Consider the following 24,453-nt stretch of genomic DNA (forward strand, 5'->3'; position numbering starts at 1 on the left):
ATGGATCGATTCTGTGAGTGGAGTGGTGGGAATGAGTGTTTTAGATGGCACCTTTGGCACAGAATAGAATGGCGTTTAGGGCTCTTGTACATAGGGTTACGCGACTCAATGGCACATAACAACAACAACAACAACAACAACAACAACTTGGATCCACAAACAATACCCTTGGTAACTGCAGTTAGGAAATCAAAAGACATAATGGGGAAATCTGTCACAGACCTCTCGAAAGTCCTAAAGAGCAATGATGTCAGTTTAAATAGCAACAATGTCAGTTTAAAGGCTAAGGTACACCACAGTCTTTAACAGATCCAAGCCAAAGTCTTTTCAAAGTTGAACAATGGATAAAGGCAACAAGAAAAACTGATGCCTTTGAATTGTGGTGTTGAACAACAGTACTGAAAATCCTATAGGCTGCCAAAAGAATAAACAAAAATGTCTTGGAGAAAGTACAGCTAGAGTGTTCCTTAGTAGCAAAGACGGTAACCTTCATTGCACATACTTTGGTCATGTTGTTAGGAAGGAGCTGCTCCTTGGAGGCAAAGATTCTGAAGCTTCGTCTGACATACTCTGGACATGTTGCAAAGAGGGACCAGTCCTTGGTGAGGGATGTCATGCTTGGGAGGGTGGAGGGACAACACAAGCGAGGAAGACCGTTGATGAGATGGATTGATTCAGTACTGGGGTAATAGGGGTAGGTGTGTCTGAGACAATAAGATTGGCACAGGATAGAGTAGAGTTTAGGGCTGTTGTACACAGGGTCGCTATGAGTCACAGACAACTTGAAAGCGCATAAGAACAACAATAACAGTCTCTGCAAAAATACATTATGCTTGGAAAGGCGGAGAATGAGGAAAAGAGAAGACTCTTAACAAGATGGATTGACAAAATGACTGCAACAATGGGCACTAGTGTATCAGAGATCATAAGAATGAAACAGGATAGAGTACCGTAGTGATCTGCTGTTGACAGGTTCTCTATAAATGGTGGTCAACTTGACAGCACCTAACAATCACAACTAGGGGAGTGAGGCAATGATGGTTCAGTGGCAGAAATGGAGACACGGATTTGATTCCTGGCCAAGGCATTTTACGTAGTTACTTTCTGTCTGTCTCTGGAGGCTTGTATGCTGCTATGACGATCCACTGGCTTCAGTAGAGTTTCTACACTAAGACACACTAGGGAGCAGGACCTGGCAACCTACATTTGCAAATCGGTGAATGAAAACTTTATGGCTAATAGCAATCTGATCCACAACTAATCATTGGGAATGGTGCAGGACCTGCAGTATTTTTTTCTGTTATGCATGGACTCTCCAAGAGTTGGGGCCAATTCAATGGCAGCTATCAGTAACAATCTCTCACTAGAATGGACTGCCATGAAGACAGAGGCATTCGTCCACTGCTCCATCCTCACCCTGTTTGACAATGTTGCTGTTAGGTATCACTGAGTCAAGTATTACTCATAGTGACCTTATGTTAAGAATAACAAGTCTGAACACCTTGCTGTTTCTGTCATATTCAAGCTTGCTTTTGCATTCACTGGGTCAAGCTTCTCACTGACCATCTCTTGTGCTGAGCCTCTCTACCTACCATAGCATAACGTCTTTTTCCAAATCATATAAGACCAACTTTCACCATCTGTGCCTTTAAGAAGCATTTTGGTTTTATTTCCTGAAAGAGTTATTTGTTTGTCTTTTTGGCAGTTCATGGTATATTCAATATTCTTCTCCAATATCATACCAAAAGATTGATTCTTTTTCAGTCTTCTTTATTCACTGACCAACTTTCAGATACATAAGAAGCAACTGAAAGCTTTAACACACAAGAGGTGGTGCAAGATCTTGAGATATGACAGCAGCAGAGGTGGCAGAAACCATGATACCAGTGTGAGAAAGAGAAGCAAGAAAGCTGAGAGCTTGCTGGCAGATGGCATGTTTTCAGGCATCTGCCAGGGAGTTAAGTTTTCCAACCCAATGAACACAGTGTTGTGTGCTTTCAGTTGGAAGTGACTCATAGCTGACTCTTCAGAAGATTTTTCAGAGAGAGTAACTTTGCCCAGGAGGAAATTTCCCATCCTTCTGCAAAGAAGCTGGTGGCCTTGAACCTCATGCATTCAGGATTGCAGCACAGCTTCTTGCCACTATGCCACCAGAGCTCACTCCCGCAATCTTCCTCCTTTTTTCCCTCCCTCTCTCTACACACACAGAGAAATATCTGGAGCTCTAATGGTGTACTCTATAGGGAGTTGTGGTGCTAATCCAAGGGGAGGTTAGAACCCACCAGCTGTAGCATGGGAGAAAGAAAGGCAATCTTCTTTGTGTGATTTATAGCCACCAAAGCCCAAGTGGAGAGTCGGTTGTGAGTTGATTCCAACTCAACAGCAATGAATGATCAAATAATACTACATATTACCCCAACTCTCACAGCCGTCAAGTTGATTCTGACTTGCAGTGACTCTATGTAAGACAGAGTGGACTTGCCCCTACAGGATTACTAAGAACGTAAACCGTATGGGAGCCGAATGTCTCATCTTTCTTCCAGAATGGCTGTTCATCTGCTGACCTTTTGGTTAGCAGCCCAACACTCTGACCACTGTGTCAACGACTCGATTCTATCTCATAGTTACCCAATATACCACATAATGGCTCAATCCTGTGCCATTCTGAAAATCTCTGCTGTTCTCAAGCCAACTCTTAATGTCAATCCATTTTTTAAAAATTTTTTTTTTTTGTTAACCCTCTACTATTCCAAGTATGATGGCCTATTCCAGGTATTGGCCCTTTCTGACAATGTAGCCAAAGAATGCGAGACAAAGTTCTACCATTTTTGCCTCTATGGAGCACTTCAGTCATCATTCTTCTATGACAGACTTGTTTAATCTTTTAGCAGTCCAAAGTATATTCAATACTCTTCACTGGCACCACAATTCAAAGGCATCAACCCTTCTTTGGTTTTCCTTATTCATGATCCAACTTTCACATGCATATGTGGAAAATAGCATGGCATGGCTTGGATCACATACACGTTATTCTTTAATGTGATATCCATGCTTAGTAACAATTTGAAGAAATCCATGACAGATTTTCTTAATGCCATGCATCTTTTTTATTTCTTGACTTCTGCTTCCATACACATTGATTGTATATCTAAATACCCTATTGCAGTTAATGAGATTTTTCTTCCTTGTGACGTTAGTAATGGCCAGATGCTGCCTTCCCAATGGCCATGCAGTTTTTGTAATAATAGAGTATATAACTAAAGCAGAAGTAATACAATAAAAAAAATACTTGTTTAGCATTTGGTATTTATCAAGTTTATGTAAACATTTTATCCATATAATGCAATTTATTTCTCAAAATTAATTTAATGAAGTAGGTATTCTTTAGATAAGGAATCTGAGGTTTAGGGAGATGAATTAACCCCTTCCCCCAAGCCACAAAGCTGAAAAAAGGCAGATCTAGAACTTCAACTCTATTCTATTTTACTTCAAAGTCTATGCTCCTTTCATTTTCTCACACTGCTTCTCAAACATTTTACAACACAGAGTTACTCCAACTCAAATACCAGGCTCCTTATGCCTTGAGAATGGCATGATTTAAACTTTTAATGGGTTATAGACAAAAGTAAGAGATTAGCTATTTCCCTTAGAATAAGCCAGAATATTTAGAGCTATGAATTTTTTCATTACCCCACAGTCCTATGAATGACTTCTTTTGGTGTTAAATTATTACTGTTTCTGATGACCTTTGATAGGCCTTGGTTTTTACCTAAACTAAACTGTTGGCCCTTGACCCTCTTTTTTATTGAGATTAATGAAACCTAGATAATCTCCTTTATCATGTGGGTCCTGTCTCAAGGGCCCACAAATGGGACCTTTACCTTTCGTGCCAGGCGGCTGCAGGTTGTCTCCAGTCAAGGAACACCAGCCCACAGGGAAGATGTCCCGGGAATCAAAGCGGCACCAGTAGTCAAAGGCCCCTCGCCACCCATCAAAAGTGACAAGCACCTCTGAGCCCCGCACCTCCCCAATGGTGGCTGGGCAGATGAAATGAGGGTTCTTCCTGTCCACCGCTTCCAGCTTCATTCCCATTTTGAAGAAGTTGTGAGAAGGAGATGGTGGTTCCTAGATCAGAAACAGAAATATACAAACCTAGACACACAGAGAGAGGCTATATACGCCAACAGACTGCTTCTACCTCATAAAGATGATTAAAAGGTGACTGTTTACACAAGATTTAAAATGGAGATTGTTTTCTTAAAATAATTTCAAACTAAAGTTTTAATTTGTGAATCCTAACATTTTCACTGACATTTAATTCCAGAAATTATATATTTTTTAAAAAGGTTCAAATAATATAGAATCGTTTGTGTTCTTCCTGTATTCAATTCCCCTCCCACGTGCCAGAGAGATCACTGTTATCCATGTATGTTTATACTTTATAACATATGCACATATCCATTTGCATGCTTTTAAATTTTATACAAGCGTTATTACACTGTACCTACAACATTTCGGTGCTTTTCAACAAAATTTTCTCATATTTAAACACGTTAATTAATTCAGTTTGTTTGATGGCCTAGTTCATAGAGAGCTGCACTGTTAACCCAAAGGGGATGCCTCTACCAGTACAAATTTACTAGCCGCTTCTCAGGAGATAGACGGGCATCTCCTTCCATGTGACTTACAGTCTCTAGAAACCTACTGGAAGGTCAGCTAAGAGTCAGTTCTGACTTCAAGGCAATGATTTTACATATTTTAATAGCCATATAGCTGTCTATTTTATTTATATATATGTATGTATGTTCTGGTGGCCTAGTGAGTACAGAGTTATGCTGAGAACCCAAAGTCAAATGATTCTAATCCCCTAGTTGCTCTGTGGGAGAAAGGATAGGCAATCTCCTCTGATGTAATTTACAGCCTGTGAAAACCTACTGGAGGGCTGGCTATCAGTTTGCTCCAAATCAACTGCAATGAGGGTATTTTTAAATATGAATATGGTACAATTAATTAATTTTATTTTAATGGATATTTATATGGATATTCACCTATTTTTAATAATACTGCATGTGTTCCTTGTTTTTCAATGCAGCATAGTATTCCATTGTGTGAATATACCAGAGTTTCTCTACCCATTCGTTTGTTGATGGGCACTTGTTTCCAGCTCTTTGCTATTGTGAACAAAGCAGCAATAAACATGGGTGTGCATATATCTGCTTGGGTGGCAGTTACCATTTCCTTGGGGCATATTCCAAGTAGTAGAATTGCTGGGTCAAATGGTATTTCTATTTGCAACTTTTTGAGAAAGTGCCATACTGTCTTCCATAGTGGCTGCACCACTTTACACTCCCACCAACAGTAAGTTTCTCCACAAACTTGCCAGCATTTGTTGTTTGCTGTTCTGTTAAAATTTTGCTATTCTTACTGTGGTGAGAAGACATCTCATAGTTGTTTTGATTTGCATCTCTCTTAGAGCTAGAGATTTGGAACATTTCTCCATGCGTTTGTTTGCCATCTGAATGTCTTCTTTGTTGAAGTGTGTTCATATCCTGTGTCCATTTTTCAGTTGGGTTGTTTACTTTTATCTTGTTGTGGTGTGTTTACCTAATTTTTCAGAGTTTGTTTTCCTTTTCATAGATATGAGCTGTCTTCCATTTTGACTCCGCCACTGATTCTGAAATCAGCTCTTGTAACTATAGTCTTTTATAATTTTTATTTTTAACTGCATAATTGACATTATAAAATCTAAAGATTTTTGTTGGAAGTAGGAGTGGCATCCACTTCCTAAACAACATGCCTCCAGAAACTCTATGAACTTTGATAAATGTCAATAGTTATAGAAAGGCTTCAGGCCTTTTGTTCATGGGGTCACTATGACTTGTGCTCGACTCAAAGGCAATTGATAAATTGTTTTTTGATAAATTCTCTGTGTCCTGGGGCAACAACAACAAAGATTTTGGAGGAAATACCATGATCAAAATTCAAATAACATAAGACTTCTGAGGTACACAGATGTTCAATAATTTAGTCTTAAATTGTTATACTGTCAATTTCTTTTATTAAAATTTATTTTTACAGATACATGAAAATCTTGATTAGCTTTATTTACACATTGTCTAATACCTTTCCTCACCATTACTTCTTTTTCTTTTCTTCAGCAAAATTTGTTTTAGTAAGTCTCAAAATTCTGGAACAATTTTGGTCAATTTGTTTCCATTTAAAAAAATACTAATTTTAAAAACTAATAACTTAAAACTGCCACATGAAAAAGAAAACAAATGGTTCACAAAACATTCCTTTCCTTCTGAAGATTTTACAGTGCAGTGTTATCATTAACCAGTCTTTTACTATTAAACTTAATTGGCCAACTGAGACAAGCAGTTCTGAGACCGTTCTTCCACCACTGATTAAGCCTGGAGTGGCAGGCGTTATGGGTAATATTCATTTAGCCTTCTGAGCTTTCTAAGTAGATTTGGTGACTTTGCCAGCTCCAGCACCCTTCTTGTCCACTGCTTTGATGGCACTCACAGCAACAGTTTGTCTCATATCATGGACAGCAAAAGGGCCCAGAAGAGGGGAGTCAGAGAAGCTCTCCACAAACGTGGGCTTGCCAGGAACTATACCAACAATGGCAGCATCACCAGACTTCAAGAATTTGGGGCCATCTCCAGCTTCTGACTAGAACGGCGATCAGTCTTCTCTTTGAAATCAGCAAACTTGCAAGCAATGTAGCTGGGTGACAGTCCAGCACAGGTGCATAACCAGCACTGATTTGGCCAGGATGGTTTAAGATGATTACCTGAGCAGTTAAGCCAGCTGCTTTCATAGGTGGGTCATTTTTGCTGTCACCAGACACGTTGCCATGCTGAAGATTTTTCACAGAGATGTTCTTCATTTTGAAGTCGACACTATCACCAGTCAGAGCTTCACTTTAAGCCTCATGGTGCATTTCAACAGACGTACTTTCAGTGGTAACGTTGACTGGGGCAAATGTGACCACATGCCAGGCTTGAGAATACCAGTCTCCCCTCTGCCTACAGAGATAGTACCAATACCACCAATCCAATAGACATCCTGGAGAGGCAAATGCAGGGGCTTATCAGCTGGACGAGTTTGTGGCAGGATGCAATAAAAAACTTCAAGCAGTGTGGTTTCACTGGTATTGACATCCTTCTGGGTGACTTTCCATCCCTTGAACCAAGGCATGTTAGCACTTGCCTCCAGCGTGCTCTCACCACTCCAACCAGAAACTGACACAAAAGCTACTGTGTCTGGGTTATAGCCAATTTTCTTGATGTAGGTGGTGACATCTTTAATGATTTCCTCGTATCACTTCTGGCTGTACCATTTTGTTTTCGCCAACAATCAGCTGATTCACACCTAGTGTGTAAGCCAGAAAGGCATTCTCACGGGTTTGCCCATTTTTTGAGATATCAGCCTCAAATACACCAACACCAGCAGAAACAAACAGGATGGCACAGTCAGCCTGTGGTGGTCCCTATCATGTTTTGGATACATTCTGTTTCCTGGGGCATCAATGATGGACACATTGCTGGTCTCAAATATCAACAGGAAGGTATCCGAGTTCAGTTTTCTGTTTATCTAAGACTCAGGCATATTTGAAAGAGCCCTCTTTCCTCTCAGCAGCTTCCTTCTAGAACTTCTCAATGGTTTTTTTTTTGTTAATCCCACCACATTCGTAGTTCAGACGGCCGGAGGTGGTGGACTTGCCTCAATCTACACGTCCAATGACGATGATGTTGATACGGGTCTTCTCCTTTCCCATTTTGGCTTAGGCCAATGGTATTCACCAACACCTGTATTCTGGAGACAAATCTGCTACAAAAGAGCTCATCATTACCTCTTGTATCCCACTCTTACTCTCTCTCTTCTTTTTAAATTTTATTTTATACTGGTTTACTTACAAAGTTCATATACTTGGTTCAATTAATACATTCCTGAAATAGATTATTCAAGTTGTTCTTTCACTGAATATGCATTATAAAGCATAGGGGTGTGTTTCAAAATATTTTTATTTTACTCTCATTATGAAATAACAGTGTAACTAGATGAGAATTCTATATGGACAAATCTTTCTCTCATTATTTTAGAGATGGTAACCCATTATCTTCTAGTCTGGAATGCTGCAGTCAAGAAACTTTCAGCCTAAGCATAATCCTTTAAAGCATTCAATTTTAAGTCTGCGCATATTTCTTTTTTTGCCTTTTGGATGTTTTAAAGTTTTACCTTTAGTGCACATTCTGAAAAATTCTGTTACAATCTTTTCAAATATTGCCTCTTTTCTATTCCTTCTAACTAATCTTCCTGGATTTCCTGTTCAGCATATATTGTTCATTTTCATATTCTCCTTATCTCTGCCTTTCTAATTTTCCATTCCTTTTTCTTCTGTAAAGCATTCTAATTTCCTTACATAAGTCTTTTTGTTAATAATTCTTATGTCTAAGCTGTTTATTTATATCAAGGTTGATTTTATTTCTAGATGTTTTATTTGCTTTTTAAATATTTGTCTTTTATATTTTTATCATTTAAAAACTATTTAATTTTCTTAGTCTTTTTCAAATACTTAATTTATAATTTTATCTGGTATTTATACTGTAAAAAATAATCTTACTTAGCTGACCCTCTGGTGGGTTTCAGAGGCAGTTAACTGCATGGGTGGAGACTGCCCATCCTTCTCTCACTGAGCAACTGGTGGCCTCAAACCACATGCCTCTGGGATTGTAGCACAGCTTTTTGCCACGAGGTCAGCAGAGCTCAAAATAATATATAAGTACTAAAAACAATCTCCTTCCTTTCTCTCTGTTTAGAATAGACTATACAGAACTCCATAATCTAGAATAAGAATAGCTTTTTTGAAAAAAAAAATTTATGCTACATTTTATACATCTTACAAATAAGCACATTTTAACTTCTTAACTATTATATGAGGCAGACAGAACTCCACTTTATATACATAGGATTTCAAAAGACACTTAACAGTTTGCCCAGGTAAATAAAGTTTATTATTAGGACAGTTAATGCCCACCCACTAAGATCTTATAAGAACCTTATAGTTTACTATTCCTCCATGGATAACCAATGTTTCAAAAAAGTACTAAACAAAAATCCCTTTTCTGAACTAGTTTCTGAGAAAAATATCCTCTATAAAGAAGTAATGTTAGAGATCAGAGAGAGTATAAGCATTTGACCTTAAGGAACTTAGAGTTGGTGATGTGAGAGGGACACCATACCTTGTGGAATATCCTGATAGGTGCCATCTCTGCTCCATTTAACGTCTTCAAAAGGAACATGGGCCAAGAGGAAGCATTTAGTCTAAATCCTGCAGCAAACACAATGGGTAACAGATAAAAAATATGTTTCAGAAAGAATGGCAAAAAGAAAGAATCCAGCTACTACAACCACAATCTAAAAGTGATAGTCATAAAATCATACCCTCATAGGAAATAATATAAAATGAAATAGAGGAAGTGCCTCTTTAAGTAGATGATAAATATAAGGTAAAGAAGGGGCAATGTAACTTGTTTACAATGCTAACATTGTAAAGTACTTCTCACTCACTCATTGCGAGTGGCAAATGACACATAGCTGACCCTCCTCTAGGCTGTCAACTGCACAGGAAATGAATGCCCATCTTTCTCCTGAGGAGCAGCTTGCAGAGTCAAACTGTCTGCCTTTCAGTTGACAGCAAAACTCTTTATCCACTAGTTTACCAGAGCTTTCCTAAAGCAAGTAGTGAGAACCTGCAAATCTACTTTCTTGATTTTAAGACAAATGTTGCACAAAACCCAAAATGTCTAGAAAAATTCTCCTTGGGAAAAAAAAATCATTAATAATAAAAAGAGACAAAAAAATACAAAAAAGAGATATGAAACAGCATTAACAGACAGAAATGCCCTACATAGCAGAGTGTGAAAAGGGAAATAACTATCTTAAAAAAACCAACACCACAAAACACCAAGTAGCTGAGATCTTTGATAGCATAATATTTGGGGGTTATTTTACTATTACATACTCGTTCTCTCTCCCACTTCCTTTTCTCTCTTATACTCATATTCACTCAAATACATGTACGAAGTACTAAACATTTTCATAATATTCATTTTTGTTGTGGTGGTGTACTATTGGGTCAGAACCGACCCATAGCTGATGCTACGGTGAGTTTTCAGAGGCAGTTAGTTGCATGGGAAGAGACTGCCCAACCTTCTACAGAGCAGCTGATGGCCTTGAACCACATGCCTTCAAGACTGCAGCGCAGCTTCTTGCCACTAGACCACCAGAGCTCCCTCTTCTTTGTTTACTTAAGCAATTAAGGATCAGGTAATGATGAATATGCAAGAGATAATCCTATCCAAAAAGGAGGGACTGGTCCTTGGAGAGGGACATCATGTTTGGCAGAGTGGAGAGGCGGCGAAGGAGAGGAAGATGGATCGATTCTGTGACTGGAGCGGTGGGAATAAGTGCATTTGAGATGGCTAGGTTGGCACAGGATAGAACAGCATTTAGAGCTCTTGTACATAGGGTCGCTCTGAGTCGCAAGCGACTCGATGGCACATAACAACAACAACAACAACAAAAATCCTATGCAAAATTTTTCATTTTCTCCAAGGGGGGAAGGGGGCTTAAAGAGGTTAATTGTTATGGTCACCCAGTAAGAATGTATTTATTCAATAATAAATTATTTTTTAAAATAGGATTATCATCATAGTTAAGGTATTCTAATTAGAATTCCAAGTGCTTTCTTCAATTTGGTTTCAATTTTCCATCTAAGATATTGAAATCTAGTGCTTTTAAATAGCCTTCCAATCTGCCTTAGCAATAATAGCTGAGAATTTTACTGTGCACTAGATATTTGAAGGGAGTGGCACTGCACACACAAAGGGTGAGCCTCTCTAACACTTTGATTCCACCAGCAGCTCTGAAAGAGAAAGACATACAATTTTCTCCCATGTGATTTACAGCCTCTGAAACCCAATGGATAGTCAGCTATAAGCTGTTTCAAACTTGACAGGAGTAAGCTTTAATTCAATCCTCAAGGAAACCCTGTAAAACTATTATCTTAATTTTCAACATGAATAAATAAGTACTGAGTTAAGTAAATGGCTTGTGATTTATAGTGGACAACTGGCAAAAAGGTGACAGGCACCCAAAGAATTTGATTCAAAGGGCCTTACTCTAAATCAATACATCCATTGTCTCAACAGGCATAAGAGATAAAAATCTAAGTCAGAAGAGAGTTGCTATACCAAGTGGTTTAAGCTTTTAGGCCCAAAGCTGGCTAGGCTAAGTTGAACGTCTCTAGTGTAGACTTCTTGGGACAACTCATCCAAAGAAACAATGGCAATAGCAATGTGGACATTCTTGTCACTAAATCCAAGATTATCATTACTTACTTGCCTTGCCTTTTTAATTTTGTAAAAGAATTCCACCTCAATTGTGTAAGAATTACCATCAGCCTGCATTGTGCAGACAACAACAACACAACCTTGCTTGCTGAAAGTCAAGATAATTTAAAACACTGAAGAAGATTAAAAAAGCCCTACAGCCTTCAATATGAGTGACAGTTTAATATTAAAAAAATTCTCACAACTAGACTAATAGGCAACACCATGATAAATGTAGCAAACTGAAGTTTCAATGATTTAATTTACTTGGAGTCACAATCAATATCCATGATAGCAGCAGTCAAGAAATAAAAAAATGTGTTGCATTGTGCAAACATGCTATCAAGGACCTCAAGTGCTGTCAAGTGCTAAAACGCAAAGATGTTTGTTTAAAGACAAAGGTGAGCACATGACCCAAGCCATGGCATTTTCCATTGTTTTGTATGCATATGAAAACTGGTCAATGAAGAAGGCTGAGGCAGAATCAATACCTTTGAACTGTTGGGTTAGCGAACACGGACTGCTAAAAGAACAAACAAATCTATCTTAGAAGTGCAGCCAGTGTGCTCCTTAAAGGGCAAGATAGCAAGACTCTGTCTTATATACTTTGGGTAAGTTATCAGGAGGGCCCCATCCTTGGAAAGAGAGAGACATCATGCACGGAAAGGTGGAGGGTAAGAGAAAGGATGATCCTTGACAAGATGGGCCATCACCATGACTTCAATAGTGGTTTAACCATAGTGAAGGCTGTGAGAAAGGGATAGGATTCGGCAAGGTTTATTGTTCCAGAGAAGTGCTACCTGCACCTTACTGAAAGTCAGAAGTAACAGGACATAAAAACAGCAGAGAATTCAAGTTTCATGCCTTAAGTTCTCAATGACTAGAATGCTAAGGAAAGTAGTTTATAATTGCATCTTTAATTAGTTGTTCTATCTCATCTGTAACTAGTTGTGTGGTTGTTGCAGGCGCCATTGAGTCGAGTACGACTCATAGGGACCCTATGAACAACAGACCTGAACCTTGTCCTATCCTGCACCATCCTCATCATCTCTGTCATACTTGAGCCCACTGTTGCAGCCACTATGTCAATCCATCTCATTTAGGGTCTTCCTCTCTTTCACTGACTTTCTACTTTCCGAGCCTGAAGTTCTTTTCCAATGAACAGACCCTTCTAGCAACATGTTCAAATCCCATAAAATGAAGCTTTGCCTTCCTTATCTCTAAGAAATACTCTGTTTGCACCTTCTCCAGACATATCTGTTTGTTCTTTGTTGTTATTATAGTTATGTCATTAAGTCGTCTGTGACTCACAGTGACCCTATGTATAACAGCTCTGATGCCTGCTCTGTCCTGAGTCAGTCTGACTTCAACACAACTACCTCCACTGTTCCAGTTACTGTATCAATCCATCTCATCCAGAGTCTTCCTCTTCTGCACCATCCCTCCACCTTCTGAGCATGATGTCTTTCTCCAAGCACTGGTCCCTCCTGGCAATATACCCAGAGTATGAGATGGAGCTTCAAAATCCTAGCCTCCAAGGAGAAACTTGGTCTCACCCCCCCCCCCCAAGACAGACCTATTTGTTTTCTTGGCAGTCCATGGTATGTTAAACACTCTTCTCTAGCTCCTCAACTCAAAGGCATTGATTATTCTTCTGTCATCCTTAGTAAATATCTAGCTTTCTGCTGCATAGCAAGTAACTGCAAAGAATATGGCCTAGATCGGGTGCACCTTAGTCTCTAGACTGATATTATTGCTTTTTATAGTACTTTGGAGAGGTCCCTGACATCAGATTTTCCCAGTGCAATTCATCTTTTGATTTTAGTTTATTCTTTAGTCCATGGGATATTTAATATACTTTTCCAACACCACAACTCAAAGGCATCAATTTTTCTCCTGTTACTAGCCAATGTCTAACTCTCAGACGTACAGCAAGTGACTGAACAGATCATGCCTTGAATCAGACACACCTTAGTCTTTAAACTTACATGACTAGTCCTCAGTACTTTGGAGAGGTCCCTGACAGCAGACTTTCCCAACACTATACGTCTTTTGATTTCATGAAGAGTACTGAGGGTATCACGGACTGCTAAGAAAACAAACAGATTCATTCTGGAGAGGGTTAAACCGGGCTGCTCCTTGGAGGCAAGGATTCTAAGGCTTCACCTGACATACTTTGGTCATGTTGTAAGGAGAGACTGGTCCTTGGAGAAGGACATCATGCTTGGGAGAGTGGAAGGCAGGCGCAGGAGGGGAAGGCCCTCTGGGAGATGGATTGATTTGGTGACTGGGGTAATCGGGATGAGTGTGTCAGAGACAATGAGATTGGCACAGGACAGAACAGAGTTTAGGGCTGTTGTACATAGGGTCGCTATGAGTGGCAAGCGACTCAATGGCACATAACAAAAACAACAACAGTGCCAAGATTATGGATCCAAATAAAATGAGGTTATTGACAATTTTAATCTTTTCTCCATCTATAATGATGTTGCCCATTGGTCCAGGAGTGGGGTTTTAGTTTCTTGGTGTGGAGATGCAATCTATATTAAAAGTCTGCTCTTTGATCTTCCACAGCAAGTGTTTTAAGTCCTCTCCCCTTTCAGGAAGCAAGGTTGCATTATCTACATTAACACAGGTTGCTCATAAATCTTCATCTTATTCTGATCCAGTATTTTTCTTCCTAGAGTCTAGCTTGTCAAATATTGATTGATCAGGTATGAGTAAGGCCATACTCCTGATGCATACCTTTCTTGATTTTAAACCATAAAGCATTCGTATGCTCTCTTAGGGCAACAGTTTCTTGGTCTAGGTATAGGTTTCATATGAGCATGATTTAATGTTCTAGGATTCTCATTCTTCTCAATGTTAACCATAGTTTGTTTTGATCTATGCAGTCAAATGTCATTGCATAGCAAACAAAACACAAATAATCATACTTCTGATGTTCTCTGCTTTCTACCAAGATCTATCTGCATCAGTAGATGATCTCTCTGTTGTCACAGCCTTTTCTAAATCTAGCTTGAACTTCTGGAAGTTCTGTGTCATACTATTTTAGCTGGTTTGGAATAATCTTTAGCAATACTTTGCTTGTATGTGTTATTAACGGTATTATAATTTCCACACTCTTGTTGGATCACCTTTCTTGGGAATGGGAGCAAATATGGATCTCTTTAAGTCAGCTGGCCAGGCAGCTGTCTTCCAAATTGCTTGGCACAGAATGATAAGCATGTCTAGGGCTACACCTGTTAGATAAAACATGCCAATTGGCATTCCATTGATTCCTGTGCCTTACTTTTTGCCACTACCTTCAGTGAAGCTTGAACTTCTTCTGTCATTGTGCAAAGAACTAGCATTAGAGTATAAAAAGAAAAGAAATCACTTGGCATTTATCAAGCTGAAAGAACTGAAAAACAAATTCAAGCCTCGAGTTGCAAGACTGAAGAAGTTATGGGCAAACTCTTGAATAATACAGGAAGCAGCAAAAGAAGATGGAAGGGATACACAGAACTGTATAAAAAAGAACTGATTGATACTGAAGTATTTCAGGAAATATCATATGAACAAACCCAAAGGTAATGAAGGACGAAGTTTAAACTGCACTGAAGGCTCTGGCAAACAGTTAAGCCTCGGGAACCTAATTTGGAACTTGAGGAGCTATACAATTTAGTTAGGTTTGGAATCCTTATAATAACATTACTATAGTTGTGGTGTTGGAGAAGAGTATTGAACATATACCATGGACCGCTAAGAGAACAAACAAGTCTGTCCTAGAGAGGGTGGAACCAGGTTGCTCATTGGAGACAAGATTTACAAACTCTCACATACTTTGTCCATGCTGGCAGGAGGGACCAGTCCTTGGAGAAGAATATCATGCTTGGAAGCATAGAGGTTCAGCATAAGAGAGGAAGACCCTGGATGAGATGGATTGACAAGATGACTGTGGCAATGGGAGCAGTGTGTCAGAAACAGTGAAACTGGCTCAGAACTGAGCAGGGTTCAGAGCTATTATTCTTACATTCGCAATGAGCCACATATAACTCAACAGTACATAACAACAATAACATGGGAGCTAGTATGCTTTTAATGCTTTAAATATTTTAAAAACAATTTATTACACAATATTAATATGAGCTCTCATTGCTACTCAGTCTATAGGATAGAGCAGAATCATCTCATAGCGTTTCTAAAGAGGTAAAAAAAAATCTTTTTCGAAGCAGACTGTCACAGCTTTCTATTGCTGAGTGACTGATAGGTTCAAATCATAAACCTTTAGGGTAGCAGCCAAGCACTTTAACCACTGCAACATCAGAGCTCCTCTAATGTAGACTAAAACTGAAAACCTAACCTAATGTCACTGATTTGATCCTGACTCATGGCAACTTGTTGGACAAAGAACTGCCAATAGGGTTTCCAAGGCTGCAGATCTTCATGGAAGTCCACTGATTTATCTTTATTGTCCTGAGGAATTTGAACCTCTGAGATACAGCTTAGCATTCAAATGCTTTAACCACTTCATTACCAGGGTGCTTTCAAATCTAATCTATGAGTCATAGGGAACTCTGGTGTCCTAATGGTAAGAAGTTGCACTGCAATCTTGAAGGCATGTGGTTCAAATCCACCAGCTGTTCTACAGGAGAATGATGGGCAATATCCCCCCTTGTGATTATTTCCTCTGAAAACTTGCTGGAGGGTCAGTTAGCTATAGGTTGATTCTGACTCGATGACACACAACGACAACAACAAAAGAGTCAACTGATCAACAGATAATATCTAACAATAATAACCTAATCCCATTTCATGTCCTCTTGTGGCAAGTAGAGAGATCTTGTGGCCTAGCAGAGAGTTGTGCTGGTAACTCAAAGGCTGTGCCTCCCTGGCAGTTTGAATCCATAAGTGACTTCAGAGAAAAAACAAAAGATGGACAATCTTCTCCCATGCAATTTATAGCTTCAGAAATCCAAGTGATGGTCAGCTGTCAGTTGTTAGTTCCAACTTGACAGCAATGATTTTGAATTTCAATTTGGGGCAGGTAACAGAAGCAGAGTATCAAAAGAATGCCTGTGTTTCATTGACTATCCAAAGGCATTTGACTGTGTGGATCAAAACAAATTGTGACTAACCTTGAGGAAAATGGGAATCCCAGAATACTTGATTGTGCTTATGCAAAATGTATATTTGAACCAGAAAACAGTCCTCAGAACAGGGCAGGGAAACACTGCCTGGTTCAAACTCAGGAAAGAAGGGTGTCAAGGATGTACCCTGTCTCCATACCTTTTCAATCTATATGCAGAACAGATCATTTGGGAAGCAGGGTTTTATGAGAAGGAATGTAGCATCAATATTGGAGGAAGATTCATCAAGAACTTATGATATGCAGATGACACAACCTTGCTTGCTAAAACTGAAGAAGACCTGAAGCACTTGTTACAGGTCAAAGACTGTAGTCTTTAATATGGATTGAAGCTCAACATCAAGAAGACAAAGATTCTCACCACTGAGCCAACTGTCAGTTTCATGATGGATAAAGAAGAAACTGAAATTGTTAACAATTTCAGCTTTCTTGGCTCCACTATCAATACTCTTTGCACTGGCAGTCAGGAAATCAAAAGACAATCTGCACTGGAGAAGTTGGGTCTCTCTAGAGTGCTGAGGAGCAAGGACGTCAGCTATTGACTAAGGTGCACCTGATTCAGGCTATGGTTTTTGCAATAACATGCTATACATCCAAAAACTGGACAATGACTAAGGATGACAGAAGAATTATTGCCTTCGAATTGTGGTGCTAGAGAAGAGTTTTCAACATACCATGGACCACCAAGAAAACAAACAGGTCTGCCTTAGAGAGGGTAAAACCAATTTTCTCCTTGGAGGCTAGGATTTTGAAGCTCTGCCTCACTTAGTTGGGCACATAGCCAGAAGAGACCAGTCCTTAGAGAAGGACATCATTTTCTTTTTTTTAAATTTTTATTATTATTAAATTTTATTAGTTTTAATGAACATTTACAGAGATTTTGGGTTTTCATTCCTTCATTGCTGCACCATTCTCTCTACCCTCCTCCCCAGTTTGTTATTCTTCCCCCCCCCCATGTCTGTTTAATTGTCCAGTTGCCACAGTACTTGTCAAAGTCAGTTCTGATTAATCTCCTTTGTCAGTGTGTCCTTTGCCATTCCCTATAACTCCTCCCTGAGAAAGACTTCACCCTGATTCATAAGGAAAAGGGGACAGCGTATTCTCTTAGCTACTTCCTGCTGAAAAGGGACGCTGTGGGTTTCAGGGTGAATGTCTTCTCTCACTACTCTAAAGGGCCCCTTTGGCAGTAGGAAACACATAGACTATTATGGAGATTGATTTTGGAATTTAGATGCACTGTTATTAATTGTGCTTAGCCGTACATGTTCATATGAGAAGGACATCATTTTCGAAAGGGTGGAGGGACAACACAGGAGAGGAAGACCCTAGATGAGATGGATTGATTAGTAACTGGGGCAATGGGGGTGGTGTGTTGGAGTCAGTGAGACTGACTTCAGGACAGGGTAGGGTTCAGAGCTGGTGTACATAGGGTCATAGGCAACTCAACAGCACATAACAAGAACAACAACAACAGAGCAGTATTTACACTAGGAACCACTAGGTACTGGGGCCCATTCCCCAATACTGTCATTGTAATCATTCTAAGCTTTGTGGATATAAAAGATGGATATAAAGATGATTTCATGAAACTCTCAACTCACCTTGATTAGAGGAGCTCTGCATATAAATGCTGTTGTTATGTACTATTTAGTAGGAATCAACTCATCGCTGACTTCCAGTGGGTATTCTGAGGCAGTAAATCACATGAGAAGAGAATGCCCACCCTTCTTCCATGGAGCAGCTGGTGGATCAAATCATGTGCCTCTGAAGAGCACAATGTCTTACTTAGCGCACTAAACTACCAAAATACAGGTACAGTATTATTACCCTACCTCTCATAAAACTTTGGGCTCCTAATTTCTCTGTTTATTTGTCAGATAAGATACTGAGCTAGATTAGTGTTTTCAAACATCAGTTTTACTAAAAGCTGGTTAACTATCGATATTTCACGCTCAGTTGAGAGACTAAAACAAGATGAAGTAGAATTAAAAGAGAGATAATGAACAAACTCCTTTCCCAAGGAAGAAGTGAGCAGCCACTTTGATTTTGAGAAGGGCTCTGATAATTCCTATTAGATCTCACAAGATTTTATCACTACTTCCCTGCAACACTCCCAAACAAACTCTCGAACACAATTTTATTGATGATGGGGTAAAGATTAATCTTGAGAAAGGTAATCTATAGACATGGACAGGTATAGGCAGTTGTCGTGTCAACCACTGCCAAGAACTATTCTACAGAGAAGAGGACGTTCAGTGAATATTTTTAAAAAATTTCTTTTACAAAATAAGCATCTATACTATCATGATTAAAATAATTTCTAAAATTGTATTTCTAAAATCTTTTTTTATAAATTGCTATAATGGAGTGTGAGATTCTGTAACTTGCATCTTTGCAAATCCCCCTTTCCACTGACAGGCCCTAGAGGCTGTTTAGCAATTAAGACAGATTAGTGAAAGAAATATACAAACTGTTTCTTTCAAATCAATGTATCAGACTGACACCAGAGCCATGATGAATTTTACTGAACAGGCTATTTGTCTTAAGATTAAAAAAGTTTGTGAAGGTTCTTGACTAGAGAACAACCTTGTGTTCTAGATCAGTAATTCCCTAATGTGGACAATGGAATCCCCTGAGGAGCATTAAGAATGCCTCAGTCTCAACCCAGAAAGTCTGATGTAATTGATTTGAGGTTAAGGTCTGGGCACTGATTTTTTTTTATTATTATTAATTTTAAAGAAAGTTTACAGGGTTTCCAGTCATTCACTGTTGCACTTTTCTCCTTGCCCACCCCCGCCCCCCTAAGAGCTTTCAAGATGGTTTTAGTGGACAATCAATTTGGGAACAATTGTTTAGGAGGAAAAAAAAATAGTCTTGAGGGGAAGAACAGCTCTGGAATAACAGGGGGCTATAAGGAAAAGGTTGACACTATTGAGAGAATTTGAGAGTCATTCTAACTTACCACTATTTCCCCCTAAAGGATTCTACAAGGGAGTAATTTTCTTTATGTGAATAGAATACAAAAGAAACCACACAAATTTTAACAGGAAAGAATGCTCTCCAGTTGCAATTCTCTCCAAATACTGCATTAGAGTCCTCAGGGAGTCATTTTTCCACACAGAACTTCAAGCTCCATTACCTAGAGATTCTCATTCATCAACTAAGGAACATAAACACACATACGCATATATGTTCAGCTCTGTGTGTGTTGCTTTTTTTAGGTTCTACAGAGTCTGACTCATAGCAACACTGTGTACAAAAGAACAAAATACTGCCTTGTCCTGCACCTTCTTCACAATCTGCTATGCTTGAATCAATTGTTGCAGCTATTATAGCCAGATTGACACTGTTTTAAGAAGCTGTGCTGTAATGCCAAAGAACTGGTTTGAATCCAACAGCTGCTTGGCAAGAGAAGGATGGGTAATCTCTTCCCAAGCGATGGACTGCCTCTGAAAACTCACTGTAAGATCAGCAATAAGGTAGTTCCAACTCGGTGGCACATAACAATAACCTAGCAACCCATCTCCCATGCTTTGCACATGCTGTCAAGCAGGAGCTAGTTCTTGGAAAAAGACATGCTGGGAAACGTGAGGGGGTCAGAAAAAGAGAGGCCGACCTCAACAAAATGGACTGGTACAGTGACAATACGATCAGATCTATTATTTGTAGGGTCATTATGAGCTGAAGTCTTGTTGGCGCCTAACATCACGTATCCTTAACTTAGATTCAACAAATGACATTTTGACTTCTTAGTTTTCTATCTGCATAGATCTCTCACCCTTGCCCTGCACTGTGTTAAAATTACAGACTTTATCCATATTACATCTGTTCCCAGAACAATATTTTCCTATAAACCACAATATTATCACAATCCTAAAACTGAATTAATTAACAGTCAATATTAAAATATTCTCAATTTTCACCAAAATAGTTCTTTACTTTTAATAAAAGATGTAAATAAAACATACAGGACTGGTTCTCATGTTTCTTTCAACTTTTTCAATTTGGTATAGTCCTGTTGCTTCTCCTCCCTGCCTCCCTCTTTCAGTCTTTCCTAATAAAGCCATTTTTTTAAGAGCCCAGGTTAGCTGTTTTATAGTATCTCCCACAAGCTAGTTTTTTTCTAATTGATTCTTCATTATTACATTCATGCTAAACATTTTAAATTAAATTACTACAAAGATAAGTGGTAAATACTTCTCATTACTTATCACAAAAGGCATATACAACCTGACAATGATATCTTGATACTAAATTTGGCCACTTTAGTAAAGAGTTAAAGTTTCTTCATTATAATTTCTCTTTATAATTAATGGGAGGAAATCACAAGACTATGTCAATATCCTATCCCCAATACTTTTTTACCCAGTAACTTTAACACTGATTGATTATTCTTGCTTGAATGCACTATTAAAATGTTTTGTTGTTAAGTACTGTTGAGTTGTAGATGACTTATAGGGACTCTATGAACGAAAGACCTGAACACTTATGTAACTTTCATCATTTTGTAACTTTCATCCTTTCTTCAGGTTCATAGCATTTGCAGAGGCAAGCTATTTCAGAAGTGGATGCCACTCCTGCTTCCAAGCCTGTTTTAATAAGGGAGCTCCACCAAACACTGTGCACCATGGATAACTATTAGCACATTTGACACTTCAGTGTCAGTGTTTTATATCACAGCAACACTATATAGCAAATGATGATATTTTAACTTTGTCATTCTACATTTATGAGCTGGCATGTTGAAAAGGCCTCTTTCTTTAATTCCCCACCCCCACCCCTTAATATAACACTAACAACCTATGGAGGAAGCACTGGTAGCTTAGTGGTAAGGAGTTGTGTTGCTAACCGAAAGGCACTTGGTTTGAAACCACCAGCTGCTCCATGGGAAAAAGATGAACATCTCCTCCTATGTGACTTACTGCTTCTAAAAATCCACTGGAGGGTCATCTATGAGTCATTATAACATGTTGAGACAACAGGGACCTGCAGATGTCCTTTCATTCTTAATGTTCTCTTTTGACACTAAATTGGTCTTATCAGTCAGAAAGTCCCTTTAAACTAGTTACTGTGTTTGTTTGATACATTTCTGTAATTTTTTAAGATTTCTTTACTTCCTGGAACATACATTTATATCTTAAAAAGTCTAGAGTTCATACCCTCAATTTAAATCCAACATAGATTTAAATCAACATGTTCATCCTCACCTTCATTCTTCTTATATTTGTATTCTATTTATTAAACTGCTCTATCTTAAACACAAAGTAGTTTATTAATTATTAAGAAAAGCCAGGCTTTCTTTGCAGTTCCAATTTTTCTGTAGAATATGCCTCTTCAAATGAATGGCATGAAACATGATGTGAATGAAGAATAGTGTGAAACACAATGTATGTGGACTTTGTAAGCAAACCAACAACAATAACAACAAAATGTCCCATTAAAGGTATACAGTGAATCTTTACTGTTCAAAGTTATTTGAATTGTTTTTCCACTATTGTCCTGATAAACTTAACAAGTTTTTCAGTTTGTTTTTGTTTATAATTAACTTAAGAGTTTTAATTATTAATAATTAATCCTTTTCTCAGTTTCATTTTAGATATGTCAAATATTTACATAATTCAAATGTTAAAAGAATATAAATGGGTATCTTCACAAAAGCATTACTCTTATTTCTGTACTTCCATCTTACTCCCAGCCACTGACCTTTCATCATTTCTCTTTATTTTTAATGAATAAATTATATAAAAATTACATCATTTCATATATATTACTATATATGTATACTCTACATACATGCATACAGATGCTTACGCTTTTCAAAAGATAGTATATTACATATACTCCTTTTCAACTTTATTTTTTCTGAATTCTAGAAATCATTTTGCATAAATTATAGAGATTTTCTTGTTCTATGAGGCAACGGGGGTAGATGTGTTGGAATCATTGAGACTGGCTCAAGACAGGGCAGGGTTCATACAGAGCTCTTGTATATAGAGTTCCTATGAGTTGAAGGCAACTCAACAGCACATAACAACAACAGCAACAATTTTAGAGTTACATGGTATTCCACTATGTGAATGCATTTTTGCTGTATGTACCATAGAGTCAGAACTGACCCATAGCTGACCCTCCGGTGGGTTTTCAGAAGCAGTTAATCACACAGGAGATTGCCCATCCTTATCCTGTGGAGTAGCTTGTGGCCTCAAACCACCTGTCTTTGAGATTGCAGCACAGGTTCTTGCCACAAGGCCACCAGAACAGTATCTTTTGAATGGACATTTAGGTAATTTATAATGCTTTACTATTATAACCTTCCATTGAGTCACTGTGTACGTAATGATTTATTTTTGTCAAAGTGTTAACTTCATAATAAAATTCCTAGAAGTATTGTTGGTAGGTCATATGGTTAAGTGCTTATGTAGATTTTTATCAATTACTGTTAAATTCTACACCCTTCCCTTCCTCCATGAGGACTATGCCATTTTGCATGTCTACTAGCAACCATCAAGAATTTGTTTCCCTACAGCCTTGCTTTAGGGAACTCTGGTGGCCTAGTGGTAAGAAACTGCACTGCAATCCCAAAAGCATGAGATTCAAATTCACCAGCTGCTTTGCAGGAGAAGGATAGACTTTTTCCTTCTGTAAATCACCTTCTGTGTGTATACTGTCTCTGAAAACCCACTTGAGAGCCAACTATAGATAGGTTCCAACTCGACAGCCCACAACAATAAAAGCCTTCCTGAAGAAGGGTAGTTCAGTATAGCTTTACCTGAATTTTTAAAAAAATATTATTTTTATTTTATATTGGTTTTCATAACAAAATTCATAGTGTTTCATATATTTCTCTATTCATACTGTGTTTCATACAATCATTTCCATATAATGTACTTTGTAAAATTAATCTTCACTGCTCCATGTTCACCATTACATGGCGTTCTCACCATTCTTTCCTAATTCCTTCACTCCCCTCCATCTGCCCACCAAACTTTTCGTAACTGATTAAAAATTCAAGACTCATTGCTGTTTTGTTAGAAGCAGCTCAAAAATCCCTCTCCCAGTTGGGTTTCTGAGTTGTAAATCATACAGAAAGAGACTGCTCATCTTTTTTCCCACAGAGTGGTTGGTGGATAAAAAACACTAGAAAGGATGGCCTTTGGGTTAGCAGCATAACTCCCTATGGACGAAGTCACCAGAACTCCCTTATATGAGTGAAATTAAAGGTCCATTTTCACCATGATTCAAGGTATCATCATTTTAGAAGCATAAGACAAAGCAAAATATTATAATGAAATGTATAAAAGCTAGAGTTAGAAAATCAAAAGGGACAATCTTGCTCAGCATTTTTTTTAAGCTGAAGAAATCGAAGAATAAAATTCAAGCCTCAAGTTGCAACACTTAAGAATGCTATGACCACAAGGAACTCAAGCAATATTATTCAAAATGGGTAACCCTGGAGGACATTATGCTGAGTAAAATATCTTAGTCACAAACAGACAAATACTGCACAGTGCCACTGTAGAATGGGATTGACATCAGGGTTGGGGTAAGACTGAGAAAAACTGGATAGATTATGTATACTGAATTGAAATAGATGAGGGAAAGAACAGTTTAAAAGCGATATATGATAGGGTACTATTATCACAGGAATCTAGAATTAAGGTTGCATCGTGGAGTGCATTCGGGGTGGGGGCAGGGGGACTGTATAGCAACAAAGAAGTTTATCTTTTGCTTTTCAAAGAGAGGAACGAACTGGGGGTGGTGGGCGGTAGAGAAAAAATGCAACAATGAATGAATGGAAATCCAAAATCTCTGTAAATATTCATTAAAATTAACTATGAGATATCATCTCACCCCAGTCAAAATAGCAAAATTTAACAGAACAGCAAGCAACAAATGCTGGCGAGGTTGTGGAGAAACTGG

General features: G+C 38.4%; 1 protein-coding gene across 3 annotated transcripts in view; it reads right to left on the minus strand.

Annotated features, from left to right (window-relative positions):
• The window catches only part of SCMH1 (sex comb on midleg homolog 1 (Drosophila)), a 355,171-nt gene that overhangs the window by 152,166 nt on the left and 178,552 nt on the right, over positions 1–24,453 (minus strand). For 2 of the 3 annotated variants that reach the window (XM_006886519.1, XM_006886518.1), the window contains 2 exons: positions 9,252–9,340; positions 3,882–4,125 (listed from right to left, as the gene is read on the minus strand). The exons of the other annotated variant lie outside the window; for it this stretch is intronic. In XM_006886519.1, coding sequence (XP_006886581.1) covers positions 3,882–4,125; positions 9,252–9,340 — 333 coding nt within the window. The remainder of the gene's footprint in view (positions 1–3,881; positions 4,126–9,251; positions 9,341–24,453) is intronic. 3 annotated transcript variants of the gene reach the window in all.

This window comes from Elephantulus edwardii, unplaced genomic scaffold (assembly GCF_000299155.1).
Source record: "Elephantulus edwardii isolate Elephantulus edwardi_28Jun2011 unplaced genomic scaffold, EleEdw1.0 scaffold00049, whole genome shotgun sequence".
Classification (NCBI taxonomy): Eukaryota; Metazoa; Chordata; class Mammalia; order Macroscelidea; family Macroscelididae; genus Elephantulus; species Elephantulus edwardii.